At 36.5% G+C, this 10,946-nt stretch overlaps 1 protein-coding gene across 1 annotated transcript; it reads left to right on the top strand.

Moving 5' to 3' along the window:
• Window positions 1-878: 878 nt before the first annotated feature.
• On the top strand, window positions 879-5,720 carry LOC107582704 (keratin, type I cytoskeletal 18-like). Its single transcript, XM_016268644.1, has 7 exons — window positions 879-1,439; window positions 3,144-3,226; window positions 3,784-3,940; window positions 4,288-4,452; window positions 4,545-4,670; window positions 4,783-5,003; window positions 5,092-5,720. Exons 1-7 carry the CDS (start codon window positions 999-1,001, stop codon window positions 5,120-5,122), a joined length of 1,224 nt encoding a protein of 407 aa, XP_016124130.1. The 5' UTR covers window positions 879-998; the 3' UTR covers window positions 5,123-5,720.
• The last annotated feature ends 5,226 nt before the right edge of the window (window positions 5,721-10,946 follow it).

Raw genomic sequence — 10,946 nt, 5'->3', positions numbered from 1 at the left:
AGAAATCATCAAGATAATTTGGTTTTAGCAAAATTGTTACCAAAAAGTATACATTTTAAACCCTAGAGAGGTAGAGATTCACACTGTTCCCTTTTTACTGAACTCCAACCATTAAGACATTATCTTGAGCTTTTGCATTTATCATCTTGTTTTTTATACAACTCCCAAATTTATTCTGTGTTAGTGTTGAGCCTTTATCAGAGGTTTTTTAAACACATATTTGGGCAGTTATATAATTTTGAGCAAGACCTTAAAAGGTCAAAAGCAAGTGAGACTATTTGTAACGCTGCAGTTTGCAGAAACATCCCAGTGAATAAGTTTAGATGCCTTAAAGTTAAGCCAAAATTTAAAATTCTCATGTTCCAAAGCTGTATGACTTCCTTTTATTTGTGGAACATGAAGATATATATATAAAAAAGAAAAAGTAAATTATGGTATTTGGGAGTGAACTATCCCTTTAAGGATCTAAACTTAAAAAAAAAAAAAGTTTAAATCTAGTTCACATGTGGTCTTGGGAAAATGCAGACAATGCTGTCCCAAAGGTGCATGATCAAAATCATAAACCATTGTTTTCTCTCTCAGACCCTGTTTTTCTTAGTTAGACTTGTTATTTAAGCATTGTGGGACTGAAAGCACATAATGAGCCTGAATTCAGGGCTGTATCTCGTTGCAGTACATATATGTGGCCAGATGAGCTCAGAGATTGGGTTCGGATGGAGGGAGGCAGATGGGTGAAATTGAGGCAGAAAAGGGAGAAAGGATGTGGGAAGGGCATTAGAGATCACCAAAAAAAGTCAGGGAAAAAACAGACCATGTGGGCAGGGTCTTAGCTGGTCAGTGTGCATGTGTCTGTGAGTCAGAGAGAGAAAAGGAGGAACAGAAAGAGTTTGGTGGGGGTATAAAAGCCTCGCAGTTCTCTTCCTGTTGCTCTCAATGACTTACGTCCCTCAGCATACGCTCATTTTCTCGTGCAGCCAGTACTTCCTTCCTCCACCACCATGAGCTTCTACGCACCTCAGGCCTCTCACGTCTCCTTCACCCGATCTGTGCCGGTGCACCGTGCCGCTAGTACGTATGGCGGGGCAGGTGGACAGGGCACCAGGATCTCATCTGTCTCTTCCATGTCTCTCCGTTCTACTCCTAGAAGTGGGGGCATTTCTTCTTCCACAGCCTTCAATGTGAGCTCAGCCGGCATGGGTGCTGGTGCAGCAGGGTCCCTCAGGGCGAGCACTGCCTCCACAGGGCACATCCTAGGCAACGAGAAAGGCCAGATGCAGAATTTGAATGACCGTTTGGCCACATACCTGGAAACGGTGCGCCGGCTAGAGCAGGAGAACAGCAAACTGGAGATGCAGATCAGAGGGGCCCTGGAGAAAGGTGGACCAGAAACACGTGACTACAGCAAGTACAATGCAATCCTGGATGACCTGAGGAGGAAGGTGAGAGACATTGTTGGGTTTATATACTTTGTCTGAGCAAACTGCAAAAGGAAGCATTTGAGAGTTTGTGAGAGCAGCCAGTTATTTATCTTAGGAAGAGGAGGAGATACCAGATGTTTTGAATTACAGCAATCAAGTTGAAATGAAGTAGCAAAACCTAGAATTAAGGTAAGGGTTTTGCACAAGCAGAAAAGAGCCATTTATGTATTAATTTCAACAGAACACAAAGAATAGTTTATACTTATAATGTAGTGTACTAAGGAAAAGAGTGCAAAGGTATTTTACATACCAATTTATGGTATGTAAAATGTATAATATAATACATAAACTTGAATACATCCAATTTACAATATAAAAGCACACTTTTAGGTTAACAATTTATTTTCCCAGTTTGTGTTGCGGATGTTAAACTCATGAAAACTTTTTAACTTTAAAATAATTTTAAGTTTAAGTTTTTTAAGTCTAAAGAATGTCTTGAGAATATATTTTAAAAAACAAAACGTTTCTGTAGTGTTTATGAGAACCCTTCAGTGTAATAAAAATGCATGATCAGATTTCCGTACATCTCAATGGAGGGTGTGGCACACGCCCTGGTCTCTCTCTCCTTTCTTTTGTGCTTGTTCTGCTTTTCTCTATATGCATTCTGGTTACTACTGAGGGAATTCCTCAAAACCCTCCACATTTGGTTTTAAAATCTGTGCAACCATGACAATGGTCAACACAAATATAACATTCATAATAATTTCTAAAGCATTAGAAGAATGTTTGATGGACTTCCTATAGTCTCTGACTAGAGTCATAATGCAAAACAGATGTGGGATAAGCAATTGCACACACGCTCAAGCACCCACAAAGCCACAACGGCACTCTCTCGCACACAACAAGAATGTAAAAGAAGAACTCCATAATTTTTAACAGATGTGGCCGAGTCATTAAATAACATTTATAGTTCAAAAATGTCTAATCTTTGCTTTAATTAAATTTTTTTCAATTCAATTCAACAAAATTCCAATTGTAAAACTGCAAAAGCAGAAAACCAAGCTAATAAAAAAAGGCTCTAAACTAAAAAGAATGCTAACTATATTTTTTATTTAGGAAAATTAAGACATAGTTTTAATACAAATATTCTGAAATTTCAGGCAGCTAGGTCAGATAAGGAGAAGCGCATGATAATATGTACCAGCTTCCGCTTTCACCCGTGCAGGATGTGGCACATAGACAAATTTAGTATGAGTATTGTTTGATTATTCCTTAAATTCAAATGTTCTGCACTATGCACATACTAGATACTACACAGATATTACATATATATATATACACACAGATATGCACAAATTCTCTCACATACAGTACATCAAATATAGCAATAATAAATAAATAAATCCAAAAAATATACAGTCGAATTCAAGTTTGACTGAAAAACAACTCTGTCTTTTGTCTCATATTTTATAGTCCTGCTCAGTCAGACCTTTTCATGTACCAGTTTCATAAAGAAAGTTAATACAAAGTATAATTCAATATCTGATTCCAGGTAATTAGTTGATTAGATAAGAACTTGTACGTCTGAACCTCATTCCAAGAATGCTGTAATTAAAACCATCTGAGAAATCTTATCTTTTATAGAGTTGCTACAAGAAAAAAAAGCTGAGAAGATGTCAAAAACAGGTTTTGTTTGGTGAAATATGTGCTTTGTTTTACCTGTAGGTGTTTGATGTCACTTCGGACAATGCTCGTCTTGTTCTGCAGATTGACAATGCTCGTCTGGCTGTAGATGACTTCAGAGTCAAGTCAGTTTTCAATATTGCACCACACAACAAGCATCTTAAAAACACATCTTTGCAGCTTGGTATCAAAGGAACATGCTTTTGTGCTCATTTTTAAAATCACAAAATGTGACCCTGGACCACAAAACCAGTCATAAGTCGCACTGGTATATTTGTAGCAATAGCCAACAATACTGTATGGGTCAAAATTATCAAATTTTCTTTTATGTCAAAAAACATTAGGATATTAAGTAAAGATCATGTTACATGAAGATATTTTGTAAATTTCCTACCGTAAATATATTTAAAAATTATTATCATTAGTAATATGCATTGCTAAGGACTTCATTTGGACAACTTTAAAAGCAATTTTCTCAATATTTTGATATTTTTGCACCCTCAGATTTAAAAAAAAATTACAATTTCAAAAAATGTACCCTTATGACTGGTTTTGTGGTCCAGGGTCACAAATAGACATGCCAGAAATCTTCAGCCTGACAGATGCGTGATGGAGGACTGTTATCATGCACACCGAAACATTTTAGTGCATTACTTGAAAGAGTATTATGTGTGTGTTTTAGGTTTGAGAATGAGATGGCCATCAGGCAGTCTGTGGAAGGAGATATTGCAGGTCTGAAGAAGGTCATTGATGACACCAACGTTGGTCGCCTGAATGTGGAGGGTGAAATTGAGTCCTTGAAAGACGAGCTTCTTTTCCTCAAGAAAAACCATGAAAATGTAAACAACCATTGCATAAGAACCACTTAACACTATAGGTGCATTAGATTCACACACAGAATGAGATTCTCACATCTCTGAATATGCTGAATATGGATTTCATGTCGTTTGATGAACACATCTTTCTTTCCTGTGTTGATGTATTATCTTATCGAAGTAGAAATTTGGAAGAAGAAAAAAATGCTAATAGTCTTTTGATTTGTCTTAGCCATTAACTACAATTTGAGGGAGGAGCTAATTCTAGAGAGCATTTGATTGGACAAAAATCTGTGACATCATCGAAATGCAGGAGCCACCACCATATTATAATTTCATACTCAGATTTCTTTTCTGCTCAACTTTGACAGGAAGTTGGGGAGCTGCGAAACCAGATCACCCAGTCAGGTGTTCAGGTGGATGTTGATGCACCAAAGGGGCAGGATCTGTCTCAAGTGATGGAAGAGATTAGGGCTAACTATGAAAAGATGGCTCTCAAAAACGCAGAGGAACTCAAAATGTGGCACGAATCCCAGGTACAGAACTGGTGACTACCACATGACAATCATTTTGCTTTAACTGAACTCAAAATATCTCCAGGCAAATCTAACCGACTCTTTCTCATCAGATATCAGAGGTTCAGGGGCAGGTGGCTCAGAACACAGAGGCATTACAAGGTGCACAGATGGAGATGAATGACCTACGGCGACAGGTTCAAACACTAGAAATAGAGCTTGCATCCCAACAAAGCCTGGTAATGTGCACATGCACACCATATTATGAAAGTTTCAGATATCATTGTTGCAATTTTAATAAAATTAGAAGTTTATGTTGAAACCGTCTGATGAAACTACCAAACTTTATAGAAAGCGTCGCTTGAGGATACGCTGCGGAACACAGAGCTATGTTCAAATGCAGAGGTGGAGAAGTACAACACCATCACGCTGCAGCTTGAAGCTGAGCTGTCACAGCTGAGGTCAAATATCACAGAGCAGGGTCAGGAATATGAAGCCCTGCTTAATATTAAGATGAAACTGGAAGCAGAGATCAACACTTACAAGAAACTTCTAGATGGGGAAGACTTTGAGTAAGAGATCAAATAAAACTTTAGTTTTTGTATTTTACAGTGTATCATATATATATATTACTGATTCTACTTTCTCTTTGTTGTTTAGGCTCCAGGATGCACTAGATGGCCAAGAGTGATATTACTAGCAGCAATCTTGAAGACCAGACCACAAAATGTGTGCTAAACAGCTCTTCGAAACAACCTTAATATTTTAGATAGCATTCACATGGAAACCTGTGGCGAATCTTTGTCATTTAAAAATCCCCTTCTACTTTGTCTAGATTACAAATTATAAAACAGGACATAAAACAATTTCAACATTGTCATTTACAGGGTAATTGCTTTCTGTCAACAAAGCCTGTTCCACCCTACAGTCCGATTTTACACAGACGTGCAAGTTACGGAACAACAAAGGCAGCTTTTAGAACATCAGCTGTGTATTATGAGTCTTTATAATACATAACTCCATGTCATTGCACAAATTAGTAAACTTACCAATTACAATGAAATGTGAAGAGAAGTGTGAACTACTCTACAGAGTCAAAGCAATAATTAAATAAAAACATGCTTTCTAATTGAAAAAAAGAGTCTAGCAAACATGAAATATTTTATGTACAATGGTTTTCTCTTTAAAGTTGCATGATTTGTCCATTAGAGTTAACTCTTAGTGAGCATGGAGGGTCATAGGATGGTGTATTTCATACAAAAAGTATTTAAAACCAAAGTTTCATTTTAGTCTACTGCTCATTTTTCTGTCTTCAGGTCGTTTTCAGGCAGGACAACATTATTGTGCACACATTTTAAATTAAACTATCAAAAAGGTAATTAGCTCTTTCAAGGCACAACTTTCACTCCAACCATATTGAGCAGTACGTTGTTTGTTTAATAGGAGTGATCCATTTCATATTTGTGGTCTTAATTTTTAAAATATGAAATACAAAATAAGTAAGTTTTTGGACTAACACAGGATACAAAAAGAAGAAATTTGATAGACAACATTTGAATTGATAGGTACAGATGTTTTAGTTTCCAATGCTGTTAACTTCTACTTAAAAGATACACAAGTTTGTTATAGCATTGAATGTTAGCCATTTGAAGAGCTGTGAAGGACCATCTGGTTCCACTCCAATAAAAACTTATTACTACAAATCCATATTCTAGTCTATCAAACATTTAATTTGATCAATATGAAATTAAACCGTATTAGAACATAATGGCCTGGTTTCACAGGCAGGGCTTAGACTAAACCAGGATTAGGCCATAGTTTAATTAGGACATTTAAGTAATTTTTATTAACATGCCTTAGAAAAAACATTACTGGTGTGCAAAACAAAGAGACAATTTTGAGACAAAACAAAGGCACTAATATATTTTAACAGTCTTAAATCAGTCAGTGCAAGTTTCTTTCAGTTGAAACAGCTCAGACTTACATTTTAGTCTGGGACTATAGGCTTAAGCCTTGTCTGTGAAACCAGGGGGATATCATGCTATGTGTTAGCTAATTTTCCTAAAACAATGAAGCATCGATAAATCTGGAAAAGTCCCTGGGATTTGTTTACTTGACTTTTGCACAATGAGCTAATGCCATGATAGCTAATTAGCTTGCTGGAGATCCATTGTTTGGGCATTGCAGCCTCCAACTAAACAGATTAGCAGCAAAACTCATGTGGATTGATTTTGAGTTATCCAAACCGGATTCAGATTATACAAATAGCTACAAAAGTACCATTTCCAATTCTAATAAACAAGATTATTAATGCTTGATTAACAGTCCTCAAAGAAAAATTACACTTTGGCTTCACAAAGGAAGCTATTTTAAAATATAAAATCAAGAATAATAGTCATTTACTTTGGGACAAAAAGTTTTTTAACTAAACCACATATTTTGCAACACATTCTGACACACCCTAAAGCATTCTGAAAGAAAAAGCTACTTTACAGCAACAGCTAAGCTGTAACTAAGCAGCTAATCACTAGTGATGTTACATTCAAGCTCTGAAGCTTTTACGTATCAACACACACACACACACACACATTCACAATAAAGCACTGTATTGGAGCTTGATTCGTTTTGCCAAAAACGCGTGAACTATGACGTCTGAAGCGTCGTTATCCTGAAAACCACGTGACTGCTTCAGCACGGTTTAAACGAAACGAACCTCAGCGCCGTTTCCTTTACATTATAATGCGTTAGCATTGTTTTTTTTCAGTATCGTAATTTATATATTAAGCTCACATTAACTTTGCCTCTGAAATAGTCTAAAGAGTTAAAATAGACAGAAAGCAGATTTAATTTCTGAATTTATGTTTCATTTATTTAACTTATTTTAGTCCCAGAACACCGACACAAACGAATGACTTTGACAGTGACCATTATTTATATAGGCTACAATAAAATAAAACAAAGAATCAGTTGTACAATCAGATGTGAAACCATCGGCTGTAATGGAACACAGCACTTTGGAAGGTGCTATTAATTTTTATGACCACTAGATGGCCACAACATAAACCGTGTTGAAAAGCTTCGAGTAATGAATTAACCTTTTCCCGATTTTTTTTCCGCTGGTGTAGAAACGCTTCACTTTGCCATCACTACTAATCACAGCGACAACTAAGAGTGTATTTAAATTATGAGATTTTTGGGAGAAATGTCAAGTGTTACGCCAAATTAAACTGATATCTGGTGAATCATAAGCTGTGAACTGACATAGCCTATTTAGATGACATTATATTAACCAGTAGTAGAACATAATGGCCTGGTTTCACAGGCAGGGCTTAGACTAAACCAGGATTAGGCCATAGTTTAATTAGGACATTTAAGTAATTTTTATTAACATGCCTTAGAAAAAACATTACTGGTGTGCAAAACAAAGAGACAATTTTGAGACAAAACAAAGGCACTAATATATTTTAACAGTCTTAAATCAGTCAGTGCAAGTTTCTTTCAGTTGAAACAGCTCAGACTTACATTTTAGTCTGGGACTATAGGCTTAAGCCTTGTCTGTGAAACCAGGGGGATATCATGCTATGTGTTAGCTAATTTTCCTAAAACAATGAAGCATCGATAAATCTGGAAAAGTCCCTGGGATTTGTTTACTTGACTTTTGCACAATGAGCTAATGCCATGATAGCTAATTAGCTTGCTGGAGATCCATTGTTTGGGCATTGCAGCCTCCAACTAAACAGATTAGCAGCAAAACTCATGTGGATTGATTTTGAGTTATCCAAACCGGATTCAGATTATACAAATAGCTACAAAAGTACCATTTCCAATTCTAATAAACAAGATTATTAATGCTTGATTAACAGTCCTCAAAGAAAAATTACACTTTGGCTTCACAAAGGAAGCTATTTTAAAATATAAAATCAAGAATAATAGTCATTTACTTTGGGACAAAAAGTTTTTTAACTAAACCACATATTTTGCAACACATTCTGACACACCCTAAAGCATTCTGAAAGAAAAAGCTACTTTACAGCAACAGCTAAGCTGTAACTAAGCAGCTAATCACTAGTGATGTTACATTCAAGCTCTGAAGCTTTTACGTATCAACACACACACACACACACACATTCACAATAAAGCACTGTATTGGAGCTTGATTCGTTTTGCCAAAAACGCGTGAACTATGACGTCTGAAGCGTCGTTATCCTGAAAACCACGTGACTGCTTCAGCACGGTTTAAACGAAACGAACCTCAGCGCCGTTTCCTTTACATTATAATGCGTTAGCATTGTTTTTTTTCAGTATCGTAATTTATATATTAAGCTCACATTAACTTTGCCTCTGAAATAGTCTAAAGAGTTAAAATAGACAGAAAGCAGATTTAATTTCTGAATTTATGTTTCATTTATTTAACTTATTTTAGTCCCAGAACACCGACACAAACGAATGACTTTGACAGTGACCATTATTTATATAGGCTACAATAAAATAAAACAAAGAATCAGTTGTACAATCAGATGTGAAACCATCGGCTGTAATGGAACACAGCACTTTGGAAGGTGCTATTAATTTTTATGACCACTAGATGGCCACAACATAAACCGTGTTGAAAAGCTTCGAGTAATGAATTAACCTTTTCCCGATTTTTTTTTCCGCTGGTGTAGAAACGCTTCACTTTGCCATCACTACTAATCACAGCGACAACTAAGAGTGTATTTAAACTATGAGATTTTTGGGAGAAATGTCAAGTGTTACGCCAAATTAAACTGATATCTGGTGAATCATAAGCTGTGAACTGACATAGCCTATTTAGATGACATTATATTAACCAGAAGTCCACTGTCTACTATACCTAAATATATTCAAATCAATTTTTGATTATATTCATAATTTATAATATATATATTCATGTTTAATATTTCCTGCATAATTATGTACATTAAGAAATATATTTTGTGTTAGATCAGTTACCTGTGTCGGCAGTGCGCAGCTGACACAACCATCTTAACGATTTCAATATATAGCTTATCCTGTGCGAAATGACCATAAACATTGCAGAAAACATGTTAAGTAACAATTAATTTACATACACATAACATAAAAACTAATCCTGCATGACTGATTACTCTTCAAAACGTGATTTTAGGTCAGTGTTTCGGCTGTCAGTCAATGATGCTCTCTGCCGGTAGTAGAGCAGTAAGATGGCCGCTCGACCACCTCCGTTGGCTTCACCGACTGGATGATGCTTTACATTTCCTGTCTCTGGTGTTTCTAATCAAATTAACGTATTTTCCCAACCGGTAATATAACGTTAAACCTATGAAAATGAAAAAGCTTAAAAGTTTAAAAAGCAATAGTTTCATCACTTTACATTGTCAAAATGACCATATTTTTGCAGTAACTTGTCATAGTTTAATGAGTGGGTAGATGACATGAAGCGACCCACGGTTAGCAGCATTGAAAACACAGGAGTGCATGTATCCTATAAACAGCTCCTGATCGGGGCGAAGTTCGCTGGATTTTGTCAACAAAATGATGAGCTCTCATTATTTGTACATTTTCGTTATTATTTCACACATAGTATTTTAACTTAAGCGCTGCCATGCTCGTTTTCTTTTGTCATCCTTTGTGCTGCTGCCCATGCAGCGCCGGACACGGACATATTTGCTGGTGTGCAAAATAAGTACTTTACAGGAATTCCTTATGCTTATTGCTGTTACTATGGCAGCTAACAACAGCATAGCCCTGCGCACATATTTATATTTAGTTCTATTGAAAAAGTTTCAGTTTAATTAATATAGTCGATCTTTTTACCCTGTTTTAACGTGGATTTCTATGGAGACCGGAACACGAGAGCACCCAAACGGAAATTAGAATCCATCATGCCGGTGTTCTGACGATTTGTGCTACCCGCTCAGATCATGCTACCTCCCATTAAAAAGATAGGCAGCACAAATCGATAGCGAAAAATGTTACCTTTCAGATTGTGCCAGATTCTTATTCATGTGGTTTGAGTTTTTTTTAAAGGTGCCATAGAATGCATGGATACAATATTTTAAATTGTTCTCTGATATCTACATAAAAGGTATGTGGCTTAGGTAAGGGCAAAGAATCTCCAGAAACGGTTTTACATGTCCATTTACAACTCTAGGATATGTCCCTAGAATGAAACGGTCTGTTTTTACCTTATTTGGAAGGGTCATGAATAATAATGTTGAGCTCTGCTCTGATTGGCTGTTTCACAGTGCAGCTCATTTCAGTAGCTCACACAGCAGGAAGGAAACACAGGGGAAATATATATTTCAATACTGTCTCTCGCAGTTATATCGTTGGGTAATTATACTGTATATAACAGCGGTGGCGAACTCCGGTCCTGGAGAGCCGCAGCCCTGCAGAGTTCAGCTCTAACCCTAATTAAAACTCACCTGCCTGTAGCTTCCTAATAACCGTTCAGACCTTGATTAGCTTGTTCAGGTGTGTTTGATTAGGGTTGAAGCAAAACTCTGCAGGGCTGC

This window comes from Sinocyclocheilus grahami, unplaced genomic scaffold (assembly GCF_001515645.1).
Source record: "Sinocyclocheilus grahami isolate Dianchi unplaced genomic scaffold, SAMN03320097.WGS_v1.1 scaffold47.1, whole genome shotgun sequence".
NCBI lineage: Eukaryota > Metazoa > Chordata > Actinopteri > Cypriniformes > Cyprinidae > Sinocyclocheilus > Sinocyclocheilus grahami.
The sequence above is the reverse complement of the archived record's forward strand: the minus strand, read 5'-3'. Positions and strand labels throughout refer to the sequence as shown.

Excerpts from the sequence above, each read along its gene's own strand:
- LOC107582704 (XM_016268644.1), top strand. The coding sequence starts at position 999 with ATGAGCTTCTACGCACCTCAGGCCTCTCACGTCTCCTTCACCCGATCT. Across the intron at positions 1,440-3,143 it reads TGGATGACCTGAGGAGGAAG|GTGTTTGATGTCACTTCGGA; the intron begins GTGAGAGACATT and ends TTTTACCTGTAG. Across the intron at positions 4,453-4,544 it reads AAATGTGGCACGAATCCCAG|ATATCAGAGGTTCAGGGGCA; the intron begins GTACAGAACTGG and ends CTTTCTCATCAG.